Below are 24,651 nucleotides of genomic sequence, written 5' to 3' on the forward strand. Positions count from 1 at the left end.
TAGGTAAATAGCAAGGTTGTGGAGAGTAGTGAAGGTAGAAGGCATCTTTCCCTGCTTTCCTTCCAGTTGGGACATCACCGTATGGTTCAGGAAAGAGAGTTTGTGGTTTTCTTCTTAACTCTAATAGCCCATCCAGGATACTTTGTGTAAGCTGCTAGTTCTCACTGCACTGTTTTTGATTCCCCTGCCTAGGTTTCCCCCCATTTAATTCTGTGTGTGTGTGTGTGTGTGCGCGCGCGCACGCGCACGCGCGCGCTTCTGCAAACTTGGAGGGTTCCCCTCCCTCTCGTGCATGGATGGTACAGTTTTGGCTACATAAGGTTGGCACTGGGAAACTGAATTCGCTTTTGGTGTATATGACACCTTCAATTGCAGGTGGTACTCTGTGTTAAAATGAGAAATAGCATGTGCTCAGCCCTCTGGTTTACAGTATAAAAGTAAACTCGCTGTTAGGGAGAAAGGGAAAGGGAAATGGGAGGCGAATCAGTTGGGAGAAGCCACAGTGAATACCAGTTACACTCATTTTTGAGGTGGTAAACCTTAGAATGGGAGAATGATCTATTTGCACAGCAAAAATGTCAACTCCTGGTATGACATTTACTTTAACCATCATGATAAGAATGAGATACTGAATTAAAGTACAGAAGACATAGATTCAGATTTTTTTTATCAATTTACACTTCCACAACCATTACATTCAATAAGAAGATAAAATAAACAAAAAGATAAATCCTTTTGACAGTTTAAAATCTCTGTAGTTACCTTCTGCAGAAGCTTTCCCTATCCTTGAAGATTAAGAAATCAGTACATATTGATATTATTTTGTTATAGTTTTATGGTTGATTTCTGTACAGTCTACACAGGACAAGCTACTGAAGACAGATATAGATATACATATAACGTGTGTATTGATCAACTTCTTCCTTGGAATATTGAGTTTTTCTAGCCAAAATTGGAAGCATGTAAACAAAAAAATGAATTGAATGCAAGAGCCTTAAAACAAATCCACCCCAAACCCTGGGATCATTATATTCTTGCTGATGATTCCAAGCTGTAACATGCTTTACAAATTCCCCACTAGATCATGAGCAGTGAGTAGGCTTGATAAATGAGCTAGGCTGCAATCTCAAACAGATTGTATTTGCATACTTCTCAGGCTAGTGTCAAAATGACAGGATAGAAATCTACCAAATGTTAAATGAATGTTGCCAAACAAATGAGGAGGGACAGGGACGCTGCCATATAAGACTACCAACACAGCTTGTCTTAGCACTATTTACATATTTAAAAGGAGATTGTTGCCCTACCCTGAATCCCCACTTGACATCATTGTTGCTACCATTGAGCAAATACTATACCACTTTAGGCAGTCATGGATTTCCCCCAAATAATCCTGGGAATTGTACTTTGTTAAGAGTGCTGAAAGTTGTTAGGAGATCCCTACAGAGCTGAAATCCCCAGAATTCCCTGGAAAGAGAGGTTGGTTGTTGAACAAAGACGGTTAAAGTTGTATAATAGTGCTTTAAATATATGGTGCAGATGTGGACTATGAATGCACATTCAGCGTCATTTAAAATAGGGATTGGAAGAGTGGTTGAAACAGCAGTGGCAGATATGGTGCAAAAAGTGAGTGGTGAATTTACATCTAAATCAAGCCGGAGGGAAAACAGACTATGAATGGATTTCTTGTGATCAAATTAGTCAGAAGGTTTGCAAGCTAATAGTGATTTTAAACACTGCTATCCACTATGACATTGGGCTCTTTCATTAGAGTTGCCACTGATACTTGAAAATCGACAGCCTTGCATCCAGATCTAGGTTGCAGGGTTGGGATTGCTTCCTGAAAAACATGAAACGTGTTACACGCGCCTTGAGTGGAAGGAGTTTCTCAAAGTAAAGTGGAGACACTTTGCCCAAGGAGAGAGCTCTGCTTGTGCAAGGTTGTGATTGTGAGCAGTTCTCCCACTTCCTCAACATCTCCATGCCTCATTCCAGACTCCTCAGGCAGACCCACTGACCCTTTAGAGAAGCTTTGCATGTAGTACATGGGACTCTGAAGAGAAAGGTACTGGAAATTCTCCCTCCACAAGTTCCCTTCACCTTGCCACAACTGTGACAACATTCACAGTTTCTGCTGAATGGGAGTCTCAGTCTCATTAGGTAATTAAGCAGGAGGAAATAGCTGCTGTTGGTTTTCTGCAGGGGTCTGTCTTGTGCAGTGGTGCCTTTCAACCTACTAGGGGCATTCCTGTTCCAGCCAACCAGCCATGCCTCCCCAGTGGTGAATGTAGTGGGATGACCCACCTGATACTGACACAGGTGCTGCTTAGCTGGATGAGTCTGGGCAGAGCTGCAAGGTCAGAGTTGCATGGGCGCATCCGTGGCAAAGCTTAATTGACAGCAGAAATCCCACTTGCTTGCCCAGTCCAAAGGACAGCCCCACTTGCCACGCTGAAGTTGTGCCCATCCCATTCCCATATAATGAGGCCCAAGGGGTTGTCTCCCTTGTTGAATCATCTTAGCTTGCTTAGCTATACACAGCACTTGTTGTATTTTTGAACCTTCTTTTGCCTATGTACCATGCTGATTTGAGCTTTAAAGATTTTGGTGGAAACCATGCTCCAAATTCAAGTTCTTCATCCTCCAGCGAAAGCCAGGGAAAACTGTTGACTTGAGCAAGGACCAGTCCTGTGCACAAATGCAGATTCCAGAGCACTAGTACAGAGAAGGACCCAGGGTTGTTTCCAACTAAGTTCTACTCAGAGTAGTCCCACTGAAATTAATGGACCTAGGTTAGCAATGTCCATTAATTTCAATGGAAATACTCTGGGTAGAACTAACATTGGCTACAACCCAGGAAGCTCTTAGGCATGAAAGATATAGAACATGAGCAAGCATGGTCAAATACAGAGCTTTCAGGACCCTAGATAAGTCACTGAACTGATCATCCCATCCAATCTCTTCTCTGCTCCAAGGATAGCCATCATGTGGCTTTGGACTACATCATATGCTTTGGACAACAACTCCCATTTTCACTAGCCATGCTGCTGGGGTTGATGGGAGTTGTGGTTTAAAATATCTGGAGGGAACCACATTGGTGACCCTACAAACTGAACTCTTTTATATCTCCTGGCCCTGACAATCCCTGCTGAGCTTTGTCGCTCTCCAAGAGTGGAAAGTCCAGACCTAGGTCCTGGACCTAAGCACCCCGTTAGGTAAAATTTTCCAACTCGAACACTGCTTCTGTTGGTGATCAAAATCTGGGGAGCATGAAGTTTCTGATGAGGAGGGGCTTGGTAACTCTGTCAAATCAAGCTCAGGCAGTGCTGTTCTGGGCAGACTGTGTGTCTTCATTCAGGGGCTTTGGTTTTCAAGGGCCCCTGGTTGTCAACTTCTGGCTTACTTACAGGGTTTGATGCCAAATGCTGGTGCTGACTGTTCCATGTCTGCGGCTGAGACTTGGCTGCTGGCCAACATCCAAGTCAAATCAATTCCAGGGCTGCAAGCTGGTCGCCAGGCATCTTTTTGCCTGCTGGAACATGGACAAATATCACAACTATCAAATGGCAAGGAATAATCTTCTTCCATCAGTGGTAGTGGGGGTGGACTAATAACTATATTCATTTCCATTGATTACAGTAGTGGATATTAATTCAATATATTGGCTGCATCATCACAATAAAGTTTACACCATCAAGCCAAATGTTAAAAATAGAAAAGCAATTGCATTAATTGGAGCATTTCTTTTCTAAGGTGCACCTCATCTAGAGCTGAATTAATATAATGCACTCTTCTGTCACTCCTGATATTTCCATGACAGCATTTCCTTTCTCATGCAAATGCATTTATGGATGGGAAAATGCCAGAGAGAGTGGTGTGCTGGCATCCTGTTTTGTCATTTGCCTTGCAGTACTTTTCATTCTGCTTGTCATGATACCTCTATTGAGTAAACCTCTGATGCTCAAGGTCTACTAATATGTTTAAATGGTAGATCAATGTTGTCTCTCTCTGCACAAGATAGTCATAATAAATTAAGCCTCTTTCAGAAGGCTGGCAACTGAACTGCCCTATAAGTTTAGCATGTTGTGCTGGCAGAACTTTGTTGAAGAAAGGAAGAGAAGGACTAAACTAGGAAGAGGCAGAGAGCAAACCGACAAAAAATCAGTTACAGAAATGAATCTTAGCATTTCCACAAAGAGCAAATTGTCTGCTAGATTCCAAGAAAGCGATACATGCACTTGGCTTGAAGCATCTGTAGCAATTAACAATAATGAGCTTCACTTCTAAATAAATGAGAACAGACCTGGGGGGAGATGCTTCTATCTAAACAGTCTGGCAAGGGCTGTGTTCCCTAAATAACCTTAAGTGAACTGACATATTCCAAATGATCAGAAGCCAGTTTTTAGTGATATCCCCTTTGAGAAGAGGATAAAGCCAGGATAGATGTACTCCTGAATAGAATGGTGCTGTGTGTAGATGAATGGTCAGTAGCTGGTCACCCCTGTACAAAGCCCAGCACTTGGGAGTGTCGTCTAAGCTTCCCTGCACAGGAAAATGAGGGGGGTGGCTAAGCAACAACCACAGAAATAGGACTTGGCAACAGGTTATCTTGGAGTGAGAGTAAAGTTGCTTCAGGGCCTTGCCAAACCTGTAGCCAAAACTGAGTTAAGGACTCACCACACTGAGTCTGCAAGATGGCACCCTGGTATGAAACAAGTCTGATCTTCTTTAACATATTTAGTCACCAATAGAGGTATAGTCTTATAGCAAGTGTAGAAGTGAAAATGTTAGCATCCTGATACAGGAGTTCTATATAGGATGGTACAACCCCAGAGATTCTGAGTCCCTCCCTAGCTTCAATGTACAGGTAGCTCGCAGCTTTTGTGCATTTAACTTGTGCACATTCAGCTTTGCACGCTTTGTAGTAATAATTATAATAATAATAGTCCTGGATGTATTGTAATTCCTTTGCCTTCACTCTATTCAGACCCAAGATATTTCCCTTCTCTCCCCCACCCCATATCCCTAAATTGCAGCATGCAAAGAAAAACACACTACCTTTTTTTAACTGAAAATGCACTTCCTTATGCCAGGTCGAAAAAAGCCTCACCTTCCAAAATATCATCTTTCTACATACCAGGTTGCTCATTTCTCTCTCTGCCCCTCTTTCAAAGGAAATTCCAATGAGAGACAGGTGGTCCCATGGGTGCAAGCCACCTTAGGTCTGGGCTTGACTCACTTGTGGGTCCTGATTCATCAGTGACTGAAAGACTGTAAACAAAACAGTGTCAGGAACTTTTTTTTTTTTTTACATATTTATAGGCTAATGGGGAAACTTGAGAGTTTGCATTCCAATTGTGGGACTATGCAGCTTCTTTTAAAATTGGTCCCTGAGAGTCCAGGTTTGCCTTCACTAGCAGTTTTTGGTCCTTTTTAAAGAAAATTCTTCATTTCTGGCCTGTTTTTACATTGGCTACTATGGCAACAGACCATTCAGGGGGAAAGGCGTTCTTCTGTACTGAAAGAAAAAGCAAAGGAAAGTGTAGCTACTAGAGGCATTTGCTGTGGAGGGTCAGCCCAAGCCTTTTTGCTGCCTGAGGCAATGATAGCACATGCCTCATTCCATGTACAAACCCAACCAAATAGGCAGCTAAATCTTACTAGGGTGTGACAGTGCCCTCCACTGCTCTTGAGAGCAGCAGCCTAGTTTAGGAGAAGGCAAGCCATTCTATATGGCACACACAGCTCTGCCCCCTATCACTTACCTCAGTATCTGCTGCCTGAAGCAGCCGCCTTAGTCTACCTAATGGTAGGGCCAGCCCTGTTGATGTGGACAGGGCACCTAAAAACAAACATAAAGGTAAAGGTACCCCTGCCCATACGGGCCAGTCTTGACAGACTCTAGGGTTGTGCGCCCATCTCACTTAAGAGGCCGGGGGCCAGCACTGTCCGGAGACACTTCCGGGTCACGTGGCCAGCGTGACATCGCTGCTCTGGCGAGCCAGAGCCACACACGGGAACGCCGTATACCTTCCCGCTAGTAAGCGGTCCCTATTTATCTACTTGCCCCTGTAGGTGCTTTCGAACTGCTAGGTTGGCAGGTGCTGGGACCTAAGAACGGGAGCGCACCCCGCCGCGGGGATTTGAACTGCCAACCTTTCGATCGGCAAGCCCTAGGCGCTGAGGCTTTTACCCACAGCGCCACCCGCGTCCCCAAAAACAAACATACTTCATTGTAAAGGCAAAAAAATGACACAGCTGTCTCTTTAACCCCTCCTGGTGCTGTACAGCTTTAGAATACAAATGTGGAAAGTATCCTATGCCCCAAAAGACCCTATTTACCAGGGATTTGCCTGGTAAAATATCTGGTCCTATTTTGCAACCGTTTTGTAAGCTTCTTCAAGGAAGTCTTGTTATGTTTAAAATGTTGCATTCCTAGAGGTTATCCAATTTAGGGTTCCTTCAATCTCTGGGTGGCACACTAGTAAAGAAGAAATAATAGCCATTTCTTACCAGCTTCTCTCCAGGCTAGTTTATGCACACTCTTACACACCTCTCTATCCTTCATCCAGTCAAACACAAAGCATTGTCAGAGTTCAAGGACACATTGCAGTCTGGCAAGAACACTCAAGGAGGATGAGAAGCAATGCCAGTGCAGGGTGAAGCCTGGGGATAGAGGTTGGGGTTGGGGTGTGGCATTAGGAGAGTCCTAGGGCTAAACAGAGAGACCCAGAGACTTGCATTTGGACCCAAGATGAGGTTTCCTACCCATGTTTAATGTGGCATTCACATGAAGGACTAGTCTGGTCCTTAGTAAAGGGTAGGGGCACCTTTACTTTACTATGCATGTGTATAAATGCATGCTAGTCCAGCACTCTGTCATCCAGTGGCCAATCAGATGCTTATGAGAAGCCCACAAGCAGGACTTGCGTGCAGCAATGCTCTCCCTGTTTGCAATTCTCAGAAGGTATCCAGAGACATACTGCCTCTGACTGTGGAGGCAGAATGTAGCCACTAATAGCCTTATCATCAATGAATTTGTCTAATCCTCTCTCAAAGCCTTCCAAGTCAGTGGTCATCACTACAGAGTCACTTCTCACACTTTCCTTTAGGTTGCAAGCCTGCAACAGGGCCCTTGGCCTTTTAAACATTCTATGCAGTTCCTTGTGACATCAAGTGTTTGTGATTTATTTATTTTAAACTCTAAACCATCATGCCCCTCATCTGGACCGAGGAATGCCCTAAGCACCTGTATTTTACTAAGTTAACATTGTAGCTCTGATAAACCAGACAAATCAACAGTGATAATGAAAACCATTAGAGGTGATGGCTCCACTGAAAGGTTACAATATTGAAAGTGTTGCTTAAGAGCTATCCATGCTAAAATATGTCATACCTGGAGATGTCTGGCATTGAACCTGCGACCTTCCACATGCAAGTAGGTGCACTACCACTGAGCTACATACCTTCCCACCTTTGCCTGGAGCACCTTTACATGCAGAGCCCCCCTTTATATGCACCCAATGTGCAGTCACCAGAGGCAGGGGGGAATGGTGGTTAGTGATCCCACTCTCCTATGTGTGTTCAGTGAATGCATAGGAGCTGCAAATACACCCTATGGTGACTGATAGTGCACCTCTGAATGCAAAATAGACACATTTTTGTCTGGATTTATCCTGTCATAAATCTAGGCAAGATCTGCATCAGTTACCTCTGCCATTTGTGTTGCCAAAGTAACTCTGACGCTAAAAGCTTGTATGTGTAGACCACATGACCTGTAACCATGGAGATCTCATCCCTGTGATTCGTCACAACGTGATTTAGCTGCTTGTTCCTTAGCAGCACCGGGGCAAGGCAGATGGGGAAAGGAATTAATTAGAGATGGGGAATTTATCTTTTTGCAGTGTAACTGACCAGTGGCTTAAATCTGTCCTCCAATGATGCTCAACTTGTATTAGTAGAAAAAGCTACCCACAATCCATCAAGGTTCTATAACAGAAACAGCATGAGCTAGGGACTGGAGGATACTGCTAATATCCAGTTGGGGTGTGTTAAACACGACAAGGGTTTGACCTAGGAATATGCGAAACTCCATTTAGAAATGTCCTCTGTGATGCTTTACATACAGCTGTGGAGCATGCCAGGGGCAAGAAGCGCTGGGAAAACCATTGCAGAGGTGAGGGGCAAGGAACACTGGGAAATTAGCAGTGTGTGTGTGCTTGTTTGTTTGTTTGTTTGTTTAGTGCCATCACCACAGTACTTCAGAGCTCAAGAAAGCAGCTCCTTGCCACAAGGAGCTTACCATCTAAGAATTGGTATGGGAAAAACAATATGAGAAAGAAGGCAGGGGAAAATAAGGAAGCAATAGGTATTTGTTTCAACCTGTCTGTTGAACATTCATTCTGATTTTGTTGCAGGAAGGTTATACTGTATGTCATTGCATCAAAACGAGCAGTATCCTACACTTTTCAATGCATTCTCCCATCACTTTCCTTGCCACAAAAAGTCCCATCATTTGGGGAAGCAAGTTTATTGCACATGAACTCCCAATCCACTATCATTGATAGCAACCTGGATTTGCCTTACCCAAAACAATGCCCTCAGTCTAGAAGCACCCTCAGTTGCCCATGCTTAGGCTTCTCGACTGGCTGGATCACAATAAGGCATGAGAGATGGGTGATTGTGCAAAGGCTTTGTGGGTTTTGAAGAGGGATGTGAAAGAAGGAGGCAGTTCCAAGCATGCACTAGCAGAGGAGTAAAATCAGAGCCTTTTGAAGAAGTAGGAATCCTTCAGATGGTAGAGAGTGGTGGAGCTGGAGCAGCAAAGCTCATGAGACAGATGCCAGAGAAGGGAGGAGAGAATGAAGACCTCTCTTTCCCTTTCTCCATTCCCCTGTTGCTAATGAGAGGCCAGCAGCAAAGGTATGTGGGTGAGAAAAGACAGGAGAAGAAGCAGGAGGCTGGATGCTCCCAGGCAGGACCAGAAGAGTGCTTGCTTTTTCCCCTTTTCCCTCCAGCCTTTTTTCTTGTGGGTCATGTAGTTTAGACAGGCAGGAAGTCTCTTGTTTTAACTTATGGTATGTAAGACTCTTTGGGAGTCTTTTTGGCTAAAAAGCAGGGTACAAATGCAATAAGTAAATAAATAGTACTGGGCTATCTCCAACAACTGCAGAGATAGAGGGATAGGGGCTTCCCTAGTGTGATTGCGGCAAATAGCTCATACTCTTTGCTGCTACACTGCCATCAGACATGGAGTGTGGTGTAGTGGTTAGTGTCAGTCTAGGCTGGGTTCAGATCTCCACAAAGCTTACTGGGTGACTTTGGGTTCAGTCACCCTATCTCTGCCAAAAGTACTACATAGGGTGATTACAACGATAATAGTTAGCAGTGGTGGCAATAAAAGTTAGGGAAATTGTGGAATAAAAATGCAGTAAATAGTACTCACTCTCTTATATCAGGTTCTGCATTTTCTGCTCACACAGAAGCCAAATAGCCATTGATTATTATGCAGCAGTTCATCAGGAGTAGGAGAATTCCCTACAGTGCACATTTCTTAGATTCAGCAGAGCAAGAAAAGGAGGTCCGTATCTCCATGTCTGAAGAATACAGTGGTCTCCTTAACTTAGGTGGAGAAAAATTTAAACAGCACAGTAGATAATGTTGCATTAAATGCAGGTGTCAGCGTTGGTTTTAAAATTCAACCAGCTCTGGAGATACAAACGCAACCTGTATTGCTGGAACATGGCCTAATGCCCTGATGTTACATTATATGTGAGACTACATGTTATCCACCAGTGTGGGTGAAATGCTTCTTTCTTCCCTTTGGTTTGATGTGATGCAGTAATGATTCATTCGGTGTTGTGGCTGTGTTTTCTGCTACATTTGACTATGAGTTTATTACCATATGCCTCTGAAGATCTATCAAACCATGCACAAATGTTTGTGTTTAGTCTTTACTAAAAAGCAGCTACAGAGGGAGGGAGCTATCTGACCAAGCGTTGGTGGAGGGCATTGATCCAGTTACTGTCAGTGAGCTGCAAAGCAGAAGGCATGCAGACATAATATAGGTGCCTGTATCTTTGCCCCTCGGTGACTAATAGCAAGACTTCCCAGGTGAGCAGTTGGATGGGGGACCATGGAAAAGATTGGCAACTCTTGCCACCTCTATATTATCGCCTTGATCTAACTCATGGTCAGAATACAGCCTGACAAAGACCCCTATGTAGATCTATTATGAAGAAGAGGCAAGGGCCCCACAGAGAATCCCAGTACAACTGGGACCTAGAAAGGCCCATTATACTCCTTAGGCAGCCCAAAATACCTAACAACAATGGAAGCTGTCCTATATTGAGTCAGACTACTGACCCATCTAGCTCAGTATTGTCTACACCAGAGATAGGGGAACTTTGGCCCTCTAGATGTTGTTGTGTTGTTGGGCTGCAACTCCCATCGTCCTTGACCATTAGCATACTGCCTGGGTCTGATGGGAGTTGGGACCTACCAACATTTGAAGGGCCACATGTTCCCCACCTGTGGTCTACACTCACTGGCAGTGGCAATCCGTGATTTCAGATAGGTGATGTTCCCAGCTCTACCTGCAGATGCTGAGGATTGAATGCTTCCTCTGTGAATCCACATCCTTAGTGTAATGGTATTATGGACAGAAACCTCACAAACTGCTCTTCCCTTTTCCCACTTCCATATGCAGCATATAAACCAGCTGTAAGAAATGCAGGTAATTCTTCCAATTGTAATGTGGCACGTGAACCAGTCCTGAGAGGGCAGTACTTTGCAAACTGAGAAATGAAACACAAGGCAATTAAGTGTTATTGTATCCCACTTGAGTCAGAACTCCTTAAACATTTACTCGGTGCATATGGGGGCTGGTAAATTGTTTCAGTTAGACACTAATGACTTCGTGCTTTTAGATAAATTCCAAATTAGCCTGAAGATTGGAAATGGTGGATGGGAGTCTCAGCAGTCTTTATTCAGCTGAGTAATAGAGGTGGCAAAATACACTGGGGGAAAGGAAAAGGTTGAACTGGAAGGATTCACCAAGCTGCTTTCTGTTCTCGAGTCCAGACCAGCTTCATTTTACTGGCACTTTCATTGCTTATCTCATTGCTGATTTGTTCCTTCTGGACCACTTATCCCCACTTGGCCTTGAAGCTCACTGGGTGACCTCAGGCCAGTCACTGCCTCTCAGCCAAAGTGATATCACAGGGTTGTTGTGGGGATTAAATGAGGAGGGGAGAAACCATGTTCTTGGAAGAAAAAAGTGGGATATAAATGCAATAAACATATAAAATAAATCATTTATACAGTTATTTCATAAAATAACTGCTTGATATACACGGTTTGATTGTAAAAAACAAACAAAACTCAAAATGGTTAAAAATAGCTAACTAACACACCTTTTAGCAACTGGTATTGTGTTCTCAGGGTCTAAAAGCAGGAGGGGGGCAGGCATATGCCTGCAACCCCCAGCCCTACATGGATGTGCCAGGGATTGAAATTGGGGCCTTTGGCATACAAACCAGCTTCTCTTCCACTGAGCTGTAGCCCTTAAGTAGGGTGGTCTGTTGTAAAAGAGGACAGGGTCCTTTCAATTTTAAGTTGTGTAAAGAAATAAAATAAATAAATAAATAAATAAATAAATAAATAAATAGTTGTTACAGAAGCAAGAACAAAGAGCCTTCACAGCAGAGGAGACAGCAATGCTTTGCACCAAATATTTTCTTGCCTTTTCAGTATTTTTATTTGGCATATATGTTGCTCACAGTCAAAAGAAAAGCAGGGGGAGTCAACATGTTGCCCTTCAATGGCCAGGGATGGTTAGATTTTCTGTCCAAAAGCAGCTGGACTTCCCCTGGAGTAAAGTAACCACAATGAACACTTGTAGATTACACTGCTTTTTCAAAACAGAGACACAGAGAAAGAATAGTGGACATCTCCAAAAGTGGGTCTTTAAACTTGGCTAATTCTCTTGCTGCTCTCTACAACAAAACTAATTTTCTGTCTCCTAGAAATCTGATACAGCTCCATCTATGCATACAATTTCTTTTTTACAGTTCTCTCCTAACTCCCTCCATCTGCATTCAATACACAGAGCAGCCTTATTTTTATATATTAAAAATTGGAATCATATTGTTTTCTTTCCCAGCACCTGTTGCTCAAATTATGGAGAATTTGCCTATAAGCACACCTTGAGCTTTTCCCCAGAGGGTTAAAGCTGATACTGTGTATGAGAGAAAAATGCAAGGGAAGCTTATTTCCTTCCACTGAGCATGAGATATGGGCATGCAGCAACTACTTTAATCACCATTTTTTGGCTGCCAGCCCAAAACCACATATTTGTGAGTAGTCCATTACTTTTCTTTTTCTTTTGGCAAAGAAATAGATCCAGGATTTGGGTGATAAGTCTAACATGCTTGCTCAGTCATTCAGATCTGGAACTATTTCCAGCTTTGGTACAGCAAACCCTTATAGTTTGCTAAGAAATTCTAAACGGCTTTATTTGCTGTCAAAAAGATTGCAAAATAAGTGATTGGCAAGGATCCCTTGCTAAAGTATTAGTGGTCCAGTGAGGATGTGGTGTAGCAGCTACAGTTTAGTGTGAGGAGAAGGAGTGAGACTTGAACTTGTACACTCCATTCCTGGCGTAGCTGCAAGAAGAAATTTTTTTACTTCCAGTTTCCATTTACCACATCTTACATTATTTGTACCCAACAAACTGTGGTTAATCTTAACACTGGTTTGTTTGAAACAAACAAACTTCAAACCATGGGTTAGGAATGTGGCTTGTTTTAGCAATTGGGATTCTCTTAAGGGAGGGTCCTGCTTGTGTGCGGGGCTTGAAGGACCCCTCCCCCATAACCTTCTTCTATTGGCCCCACAATGTACCACTTCTAGGCAGCCAGTCAGGCTGCTTGGCACGAGCGTGAGGGATATAAATCAGCAGCAGGACGCGTCACGCTCACTTGCTTCCCACCGCCGAAGATCCACCTTCCCACCCTCTTCTGCATCGGTGGCCTGGCCTTGCTTGGGACTTTGGTTGGTCGCCTGTTTTGCGGCAGTGACCTGGTAGGAAATTTTCCACTTGGCAAATTGGCACTGGCCATTTGGTTTTCGCCTACCTCCCAGCAATTGTCACAACTTTGTAAGGTTTGGCGGTTAGGCATTGACTCTGTGGGGGATGTGGGAGAGGAGGTGCGGCCATCACTAGCCCCTCCGGAGTCCACTTGAGGGGCTAGGGCCATGCCAGGACCACGGGAACATTGGGGTGTGCTTCTGTTGATCTACATCGATGTAGCTCCCTCGTTGGGTTACCCTTCTAGACCCCCTGCAAGGGGGGCAGGAATCAGTTATAGTTCGTCAATGCCTAAGCCAATACTGCTCACTTTGTGTAATTCAATAAAGTTGTGGCCTAAATTTTGCCCAGCAACCTTAAACTTAAATATGTGTCTGTGTGAATTCTTTTATGGTGGTTGGGGGGGGGCATCCTGGGGACCTCAAGACGCAAACCATGTTTAAGTTTATGATATTATGTATTGTATATTTTTCTGTGCTGTAAGTCGCTTGGAGACCTTCAGGTGACAAGCGACTAATAAGTTTAAGAAATAACTAAAAGAAATTTAGTGAGGTACTTTTCAGAAGCTTTTTTGTTATTCTTAAGTACACAGTACACATGCTGCTTTTGCTTCAGCGAGACTTGTTCTATATGCTTGGTAATTCTATCTTAAATCTATCTTAAATCATACTTTCCACCAGTTTCCCCAGAACATACATTAAGCTAACCAGTCTGTTATTTCCCAGATCCCTACTGGATCTCTTTTTAAAAAAATAGTTTTATGGCCCTCAGAAATAGAGACTTATATTAGGAAGGAGTTGTGTATTTTCATCATAAGATTAGCAATTGCACATTTGAGGATTGCAATCTTAATATTCAATATTCTCTTTTAACATTTGGTTGAATGGGTTCATTTTTATTATCACTAATGTACTGCACACCTTTCTCATCCGATTTTTGGTACTTCAACATATTCTCATTGGGCTAAAGATTCGAGTTCATTTGTATTTGCATCATGAAATATGCTTGCATTCAAAGGTAAACTGTTTGTTTGTTTGTTTGTGTATGTGCATCACAAAGGGGTGTAACTTGGGCATTTGTTACCTTCTAGGTGAAAGAAGCAATGCAAAGAATCCATGACAGAGGCAACATAGGGAAATTAATTTTGGATGTGGAGAAAACACCAACTCCATTGGTAAGTGAAAATGAGTTTTAGGCAGTGGTGACTAATTTCTTTTTGGGACAGATGGTCACATTCACTATTGTTGAACCCTCTGGGGGGGCACATTGCAGCAGTGGGTGTTGCCCAAAATGGGCATGGCTCCCTATTTGTGGAATGTTCTCTTGACCAATTCTGTGCCTGGTTCCATGAGGTTTTGTCATCTCTTAACAATGCATTTAGAGGGTTGGACAGCATCCATTTCTCCACCCATTTCTGGGAGGGGGGTTCTTATTAAATAAAAAAAGTCCTTTGAATTGTTCCAAATGGAAGGCAAATTAGAGCTTGCATAAGTTTCTTTCTGGCTTTGGGGTGTATTGGGAGAATGGGAAGTGTGTTGGATCAGTTCCTTTCCCTACACTGTTGCCCCTACATGTCCCCTTTTCAGTTTTACTGGCATCAGCACTCTGACAATCAGCAGGACAAGGGCCATAGAAGTTTCTGCTGCTACAGGGAAGTGTCATCCAACATCTGATCTCCTTCTCCAAGGCCAGAATTCTTTCTCTGCCTTTGGCATGGAAGATCTCATGACCCATATAGCCCTGGGACATCCTCTCAGGGAACATAGAATTGCAAAGTTGCACTGGATTAACAAGAAAGGAACAGTCATTTGCAAACAGGCTTCACTTTAATTAATCACATTCATGAAATCTACACATTTTTACATCAACACAGACCCCGTGAGACTACTGTGTATATGAAGGGCATTTATTAGCAAACTTTACATGTATTTTCCTGAGGGACTGTATTTTACTTTTCTAATTTCATCAATGCCCTGCTCATTTTTTCTTGGTTGCTATATAGGACATATTTCATTGTGGTCAAAGAGTGATGGAGGATTCTACACATAATTCATTCGCTGGTTCCATTTCTTTTTATGGCCTAAGAACTAAATTTCTGAACAGTTTGCTTTCCATAACAAAAGTCTGAACTCTTGCTTTTTAATAATGTGGACACAATGCATAATTCATTTATGGAACTTATTGCTGCAAGGTGTAGTGATGGCTACTGACTTTGGTGGCTTTTAAAAAAGGATTAGGCAAATTAACGTAGGAAAATAGATCCATAAATAAGTTGTAGGGTGCCTCTAAACTGTCAGTATTTTGTGGGAGTTATGCAAATGTATGCCAGAACATCCAGTCTGTGCATCTGAAATGGATTAAAGTGCTCCGTTTCCCTAGCACAACAAATCTACTTGTTAAAAGCATCCGACTTGTTGCAGTTTGGAAAGTGATGTAGAGAATACATTGAAAAGCTTGCAATGGATGAATGACTAAAGATAAAGGTAAAGGTACCCCTGCCCATACGGGCCAGTCTTGACAGACTCTAGGGTTGTGCGCCCATCTCACTCAAAGAGGCCGAGGGCCAGCGCTGTCCGAAGACACTTCCGGGTCACGTGGCCAGCGTGACATCGCTGCTCTGGCGAGCCAGAGCCGCACACGGAAACACCGTTTACCTTCCCGCTAGTAAGCGGTCCCTATTTATCTACTTGCACCCAGGGGTGCTTTCGAACTGCTAGGTTGGCAGGCGCTGGGACTGAATAGCGGGAGCACACCCCGCCACGGGGATTCGAACCGCCGACCTTTCGATCGGCAAGCCCTAAGCACTGAGGCTTTAACCCACAGCGCCACCCGCGTCCCAGGATGAATGACTAACATCCTGCAAAAATAATAATAATGAATGCTCAGTAAAGACTGGATATAATTAACTCTCACATCAGTTTTGCACCAGAAAATCAGGATGAATGCTCATTAAAAGTAGGTCATCTGAAGTTGCCCCAAGCCATAATGGAAGTTATCTCCACTCTTAGAGACAGTATGCCATTGAGTACCAGTTGCTGAAGGCAAAACAGCATGGGAAGGCTGTTGCTTTCAAGCTCCACTGGTGATTAAGTGATAACACATGTCCTCAAACCCTTGATGAGTTAGGGACTTCCCCTGCATGCGAGGTCAGGCTCTGGTGGATTGAGCACATGAGAACAATAGTGGGTCCAATTGTCAAGAAGGCAGTTTCTGCACATCATTTAGCCTAATAAAGTTATTGACATAATATGGATTTGGAGCTGTATTCAAATTTTAATTTTACTCAGAGCAAAGCAATTGAAATTCATGGACATGGCTAGTGATGGGACTTGTTGCTTTTCTTAACTCAGTTTGCATTTGCAGTTTTTATCACAGTTGCTCAGTCCATATGACACTGATCTCCTTACTGCAGTACACTGGTACCTCGGTTTAAGAACAGCCCTATTTATGAACTATTCGATTTACAAACTCCACAAAACCGGAAGTAGTGTCCCAGTTTGTGAACTTTACCTCGGTCTAAGAATGGAAGCCGAACGGTGGAAGAGCACCGGCGGTGGGAGACCTCATTAGGGAAAGCACACCTTGGTTTAAGAATGGTTTCATTTACAAAAGGAATTCCGGAACGGATTAAGTTCGTAAACCGAGGTACCACTGTATGGGCTTGTTGTGCAGCCTTAAATGTCAACAGTGAACTTGGTTCTGATGTCAATCTTTATCATTCTAGCCAAAAGAAATGTGAGCTGCAAATGCAAATCACCTGCCCCCAGGGCACACAAGAATGACTTCTGTCCTTTGGCCCACCTCCCAGTATGATCCTTTCTTCGCCTCACAGTGGGATCGTGTATTTGAATACAATACCATTGAACTCAGTGAAACTTACTTTTGAGGAAACATGCATAAGATACGCTTTTGACTCTGATCCCTTGAGGCAAAAGCTTGGGGTAAAAGGTTCATTCTGGATAATTAGTATCACAGGACATTTGCAAGATCTCTGTTTGTGAACGTGCGTTCTTTTTTCTTTAATGGCTTTGAGATCGCTTTTTGTGAACTTCACCCCTTAGGCATAACTAATTTTGGTCCACCAATTTTAATAACTCTACTGTGAGTAGAACTAACATTGCATGTGTGCAACCTTTAATTTTAAAAAAATGTTGCCTTATGGGCCAACTCTGCTATCCTTGGCATTTTTTCTTGGTGCATTGCATAGAATCATAGGATCGTAGAGTTGGAAGGGACCAGCCCCCTGCCAAGCAGGAATCTCAACTAAAACATCCATGACAGGTGGCCATCCAACTTCTTGGTTTCCTTTGTTTTGTTCCTAGATGGCCAATGACAGTACAGAAACCAGTGAAGCTGGCGAAGAGGAAGAAGACCACGAGGGGGACAATGAGAATAAAGAACGTATGCCATTCATCCAGCAATAGCTATGAGTGGAGGGAATGAAAGCGGGAAGAATTGATAGAGCAAAAGAAGGGAAGGTGACTGGGAGGTCCATTTTGTGCACCAGTGAACAAATGCTCTAGTACAGTGTGTGTTGTTCTTTTTTTGTCTGCAGTCAGCTGAGCTATAAGCTGTTGATCATTGATGTTTTGAAACTCAAGTGCCATTCCCACCCAGTCCAGTATTATAACATTCCATCACATGCCACCCAGTTTGCCTATTGAGTTCCTGTCTGAAGCCTTATTAGCATCCACAGTAAACTGAAATGTGAACCTCTTCTCTTGTGCTTTCAAAAAGGCAAGTTTTCAAGCCAGTTTTAGAAGGGTGGTTTCTGGTTGGCTTCTTCTTAAACCTCACCTATTCCATTAGCCAGTGAAATGATTATAAAAACATTTATAATCATTTATTTCAGTGGGTGAGCTCACCCACCCACCTGCCTAAGGATAATTCTGTGGTGGACAAAACGGGTATGTGTACTCCTTTCAGCACTGCATATTAGGCATTATGAGAGAAGGCTGAGTAGGCTTGATTCCTGTCATTCTTTTTTAAAAAGAGAGAGAGCGCTTTGTGAATAGGGCCTCCATGTAAATAGGCCCACATATTAGACTCGTACAACAGCTTATGTTGTTCAAGGTGGGAGAAAGCACCCACATTCTGCACCCCAAATTTCAACCTTTAACCAAATGATGGAGATCCCGAGCATCTATACAAAGAGGCAAGACTGCCTTCAACACATATGTCAATTAGAATTTTCACCAAGGATTTATTGATGCCCCCAGCGGTGCGAGGAGCTTTTAGAGGAGAGTGAGAACTTTTCTTTTGAAGCACCAATGCAGGCTGCTGACAGGACAGCTCACTATCCATTCCATCCCCTGACGATACTTCTGAACCAACAAGTCCTTCTTAAACTCTTAAGACAATAAAATACCTCATTTGTTCTTTATTGTTTGGTGTATAGAGAAATAGACTAGGTGACAGCAACAGCACTGATTGGTATAACTACATGTACATTAGTGGACAGAACCCATTAATTAGAAAGAAAAGTATTCAGTCCTGGTGCCAACAAATATGTTTACTGTTGGCCCATCTAAATTTATTGCCTTATAAAGAAAAACATACATGACAGTCCGCCCCCCCCCCCCAAGTTCTAAAAAGTTCCTTTGCCACAAAGAACTACAGAATTCCCTGATCATTCAAAAGTGCACTCTTAATATTTTTAAAGGTTGGTCAATGATAGCCATCTCTGTACATCACATTGGGATAAATGGTTATTAATCCTTCATCCAAGCACCAAAACAGAGCTGACCTAATTTGAGTAATTCTTCTCTCAGTTTGAAGCACTTCACCACACACTGATCTAACTGAGAACCATGTCAGGCCCCAGGAGAGGTCTCTTAGACTCCAGTGCCTCCCCTTCCGCACTGACACAGCTCACTCACACCCATGTAATTCTAGTATTGTACATCACACTAATTAAAGAAAACATCTCACCTAAATGTGTAGCTGAACTGTTAAACTTAACATCATTTTTCCAAGACAGCAAAGAAAAATCAGTTGCTAACCTTTTTCCTCACAGTGACAAGGATGGATTTGGATTAACACAGTGTGTCATTTTAATGATTCTCATTCTGGTATTTTTCTAATTTTCTCACATTGCGTTCTGTGTATAACTGTCTCCTTCGTTCACATGAAAATTGGATTTGGGTGGTAAATCATTATATATTGAGCCTACTAGCATTTAGCCTGACTCTAAATCAACAAAGCTACAGATATGAACAAAATTGTATAAGGATGAGAAATGCTTAAAAAGGGCCCGGCGGGGGGTGGGGGGGAGGGAGGTTGGAAGTATAATTGTCTAAGTGTTAGAAGAAATAATCAGATTTGTATGAACAATTTAGCATAATTCCAGCATATCTCTTTATCCTATTCCTCATATAAAGTAAAAGTGCCATATTGGGCTGCACTTTGCAGTTGGTGTGCAAGCAAAATGAAGCCATTTGGAATGTCATAGCCACTGGGACTGCAGCTGAGGTATTTAAAAGAAGCAGACATTCAGTTTTAATTAAAAAGTAAGGTAGAGCTAGAACAGGCAGGTGTGAGATAGAACAACATTTAACTTACAGAGCAATCCTATGCACATTTACTCAGATGTAGGTCCCACTGTATTCGATGGAGCAGTATTTCAATCAAATAATTCCTCATATGTGACAATTCACACAATAAACCATAGTTATGAATGACCAGGTGTTTCATATACATTTGGGTCATTCTTTGGGTTAGCCAGGAAAACGAAAAGAGTGGGCAGATACATCTCTCTAAATACTTTATTTGGGAGAGGGCAGGCCTGCTTAAGGCTTAAGGGTACTTGTCTCTGTTGAAATGAGCTGAGCCAGGATGTGGTTCATTTCTTTTACAGATGAACCAAAGAGAAAAAAACAAAAACCAGGAGCATGAAAAAAAATCATTTTTTTAAAAAATACCGAAGTAAACGCAAGTTGACATTTAAAGTTGATTTCCCATGGCAAACTGATCTTCTCAACGCTGCAAAACAGGTCTAGGTTATGGCTCGACCCATCCTGACACAATCACCATCTGAAACGATTTTTCAGCAGGCAGAGTTATAACGTATACCAGCATTGGAGCATTCACAAGATGAGCTCCAGTATTCACTCCAGTACAGTCGTACCTTGGTTTTCGAACAGCTTAGTTCCCGAATGTTTTGGCTCACAAACGATGCAAACCCGGAAGTGACTGTTCTGGTTTCTGAACTATTTTTGGAAGCCAAACGTCCGACGGGGCTTCCGCAGCTTCCGATTGGCCGCAGGAGCTTTGGTTTTTGAATGTTTTTGAAGTCAAACGGACTTCCGGAACAGATTCTGTTCAACTTCCAAGGTACAACTGTATTGTTGATTTAATCAGAATTGACTGTCTTACTCAACCCATGCATGTTTTCTCACAAGACAGTCCCATGTCCAGTGGGATTACTCCAAGATAGGTTTGCATAGCATAGTAACTTTAACACTGCAGATGCAAATCTAAGAAGACTTACTGCTGTCTACTTTTTGCTGCACAATTTTTCTCTTCATTTTGAACTAGGTGTGGCAAATATAACTCACAAGAACTCACACCTAAGTTATAATCAAGCATTTATCCTGAGCATGCATAAAGTATAAAGGCGGCTGCTCACTGGTCCTACTCTGTCTACTCCTGACCTTTATGTGTTTAACATAAATGTCTAAGGTGTGTTGTTTTTTAAAGTGCATTTAGAAACCCTGAGCCCTGCTCTCCACATCCTTTTTGGCATCACATGTTTAAGGCTGAACAACATTTGTTCTTGGTGTGATTCTCCTCAGAGTATTTCCATCAGACAAGACTGAAGATTAAACATTTTTCCTGAGTGTAAAGTGAAGACACTAAGAGCCTAATCAGCACCAGATCAGGATTGTTGCTTTGCTTTAGAGATGCATTGATAGGATCCAACTTGTAGGGGTCAATGTGTAGTACAGTATTCCTAAGTATCTACTTTTGTTGATGAGGGTTGTGGATTCATGCCAAATTCAAAATGGACCAATTGCATCATAGGCATTTACAAATGCTGGCTGCTTCCAGGAGCAAATTGTGCAGCAAGATACACATACACATGTGCAATGTGTTCCATTAATGAGTCACACATATAGTTCAATCTCATTCTCAGCTCTGTAGTGTTATGCCTTTTTGTATCATCAGGAAGCAAGATGTGGGTGGAACTCTTTTGTTTGCTTTGAGATCTGATTGTGGGAATCACTCCAGGAGGCCTTCCATCCCTGGGAAATATTATTTTGGAACATTGCACTGAAAGAACATTTTGCTGTCAAGTTCAATCAGAGCTGTCCAGTTCATGCAAATTTACTATAACTAGGTTGAAACTGAAATCCCACCTTTATTGACCTCCACTTAATTTGCACCATTTTCACTAGAGGCAGGATTTGATCCTGATACTTAAGATTTAAGTACACTAACAGGTGCAAACCACATGAGACATTCATTCATGTTCTCTCTCTCTCTCTCTCTCTCTCTCTCTCATTCCTGGCTTGAAATTCTCAGAAAACTGCATTCTCCTACCATGCCAACATTGCATTGTTGCTCACTTGGAAAATGAGCCCCATACACACTCCCATCTGTTAGAGAGATGACTGGGAGCACAAGGCCATTTCAAACTGTATGTTCCTTGTCTGGATATGATGGCACTACAACAGTGCACATAATCACCCAATGCCCAATCTCAATTGTCCAATCAAACGCTTAGAAAGAGATTTAGAGAGATGGCCCATTTCAAATACATTGGGGGAGCATGTAGCTGTGTGTTTGCTCCTCACAGATTTTTTTTTTAAAAAAACCCATTGTATTTTGAAAGTAAGGTAGCGTCTAGCCTTCAAATGATATGCTAGTGTTCCTTGCAAGAGAGTATCCACATATGTAACTACTCCACATGCATTTTGAAGTGACACAAGCCTGCAAAGACTATGTCACCTTTTGTTCTTCACATCTAATCACAAATTTAGCGCTGGCTTTCATGGGATTACTCTGAGGGACATGGCCCTATTTCTTTAAGTACAAACAGTTGAATCACCTCTCTTCCGGGTAGTAGAAGAGACTGCAGAAAGGGAGTTAGCATTTCCTCAGTGTTTTACTGGTACAGGGGAAACGGAATCATTACTGAACTCCAAACTGTAACACTGTCAGCGGGGCGCTTTCAATTTCTCTCTAATTAATTGGTTATTTTCTCCCAGTGAAAGCAAATTATTTCTCAATTTCAATAATGGAACTGTGAAGGCCTCTCTTTACCATCAGCCTGAAGGAAGAGAACCGGAACACTTGTTTTAATTGTTATTTGTTGCTTTAGAGCTTTTGTTATATTGTGCCTACCAAGCAAATGATGTTTACATGAAAATATGAATAAAATATTAAGCATAGCATAAACTTTGGCTGGTGTTGTTTAATAGAGAGCACTGCTCCTGACCAGATGGGCCCATAGTTCAGTGGCAGAGTAGGCACTTTGAATGCAGATGTTCCCGAGTTCTGTCCCAATAATCTCTGCTTAGAAGGACCTAAGATAGCAAAGGTAAGAAAGACCGCTAGCCTGAGACTTTGTAGAGCTAATACTACTCCCCTGTATAAACCAAGGAGAACCCTGGGAGGAAGGGATAAAGAATGTCCAGCATTTGCTTCTATTCCAGCTGGGTTGGTTTGGTTTTGAATGCTTGGTTATTCTTGCAATACAAGATTTCTACTTGCAGGGAACTTTTAACATGAAAGAGCATTCAAAAACACGACTCCCTACCTGCAGTCTGTAGTGGAACAGGGAAACTGCGGCCCTCCAGAGATTGTTGGACTACACCTGCTCTGCTCAAGGACAGTTCTTTCTGACTTGGAGGCAATAGGTCTGCTTTCAGGTGAAGTTTTACAAGTTTTATTAGCTACACAGCACACACTTAGACATAAGGTGCACATATGTAATTACTAAGGCAAACTACTAGCATTGAAGGACTGTCATAGCATAACCCTTCCTGTGCCCATGACTAACTGAAGTCCCATTGAGTGTAACAGTTTGTGCAATCCTAAACATGACTACTCCTATATATGCCCCATTTTCAATGGGACTTAGGGTGCGTCCAGATGACCTGCTTATTTAGCATTCATCCTTGGCTTGCAGGGATATTAGTAGGGATGTCTGCTGGGTTTGGCTGAATCCTGAAGCCAGAACCAAAGCTGAGATGGGCCCCAGATCATCCCAGGGCAGAATGTAGGGAATGTGCTAAGGAAGCAGACCTCCTCAGAACATCCCAATCAACTCCAACTGTGGAATCTGAATTTGTGATGGCAGTCTGGAAGTGCCCTTACTCTCAGGCAAGTGTGTCTAGGGCTGTAGACTTAGTCTGAATGGAACACAAAAACTCTGTGGTCTCACTGAATTTACATGAGATGGTTAAGCATGTGCTTAAATTTCACACTGTAATAATCACTAGGCAGGACTGCCATAATACACCATGTGCTTGGCTACCATTGAAGACTTCAACAGGTAAAAAATGTAGAGCTTGCTTGCCAACAGAAGTGAGTTGAGATGCTCCTAGCACATCTAACCCATATTTTCTCAGCTGCACAAAATGATACAGAATCCAATTTAACTGTTTTTCTGTCTCGTACATTGAAGATTACATGTGAAAATAAAACTTTACATTTGATCATCAAAACCTTTTCTTTTCCTTTCCAAATAGGTACAAGTTTTATAGTTAGGATTTAATTAGTTTTTCAAAATCACAGTTAGCAAGCAGAGCTATAATTATAATATGAATGGGAACAGGCTCAGGCATGTAGGCAAAATATGAAACAAGAGTCAAAGAAAAAGCAAAAACAATCATTTGGACCATATTGGGAATTTTAGGAATTCTTTCTCCATCTCTGTAACTTGGACAAGATTTATTTTATCTTCTTTGCATTTTTGTTTGTAATTCCTTTCTTTTACAAGATACTATAGCCTTAGGCATATGTTGCATAGGTGCAGGGCAATGCTGTCTTCATTCAAAAGTGGGGTCATGCTATTAGCCCAAGGCTGCGGAACCTCACATCTAGGCTTATCTGTCTAGCCCTTGAAAGGCATACTTTCTCCCTAAGCTGCACCCCCTCTTCTGAAGCCACATCACCTTTTTGGCCCTGATTACAGCCTGCTTGAAGTGCTTTTTCCTGACTTGATCTGTGTTCTATCAAGAAAAGAGGTCTTTTTTGGATTCAGACAAGGCAAAGAGCAGCACACCAAGTCTGTTCCTTGATAAATGGGTTTAATCTGTAGGCCAGTTGAAAAACAAACAAACAGGAAACAAAGAGAAAAGCAAAAGCAAAAGATAGACAGCTTATGTTCCTTCAGTCACCAGGAATCCCCTGGAAGAGCAATGGTAGGACTCCTCCAATGGCTAATAAGTAGCACCTTATACAGTCATGGTCTATGCTGACGTTCATCAAGGTGAGTTTCCAATCCCTTTTATATCTTGGCATCAAACATTCTCATAGACCTTATGACTAAACACCACTGCTCCTTTAACAGATGGATAACCTTGAAGCATTGCCAAGAGCTGTCCATGACTAAG

At 42.5% G+C, this 24,651-nt stretch overlaps 1 protein-coding gene across 2 annotated transcripts in view; it reads left to right on the plus strand.

The window, feature by feature from the left end:
- VAT1L (vesicle amine transport 1 like) overlaps positions 1-22,489 on the plus strand; it is a 50,819-nt gene extending 28,330 nt beyond the window's left edge. For both annotated transcript variants that reach the window (XM_083452635.1, XM_083452634.1), the window contains 2 exons: positions 14,181-14,264; positions 17,413-22,489. In XM_083452635.1, coding sequence (XP_083308761.1) covers positions 14,181-14,264; positions 17,413-17,514 — 186 coding nt within the window. In that variant the 3' untranslated portion in view covers positions 17,515-22,489. The remainder of the gene's footprint in view (positions 1-14,180; positions 14,265-17,412) is intronic.
- The last annotated feature ends 2,162 nt before the right edge of the window (positions 22,490-24,651 follow it).

This window comes from Podarcis tiliguerta (assembly GCF_965153285.1).
Source record: "Podarcis tiliguerta genome assembly, chromosome: 8".
NCBI lineage: Eukaryota > Metazoa > Chordata > Lepidosauria > Squamata > Lacertidae > Podarcis > Podarcis tiliguerta.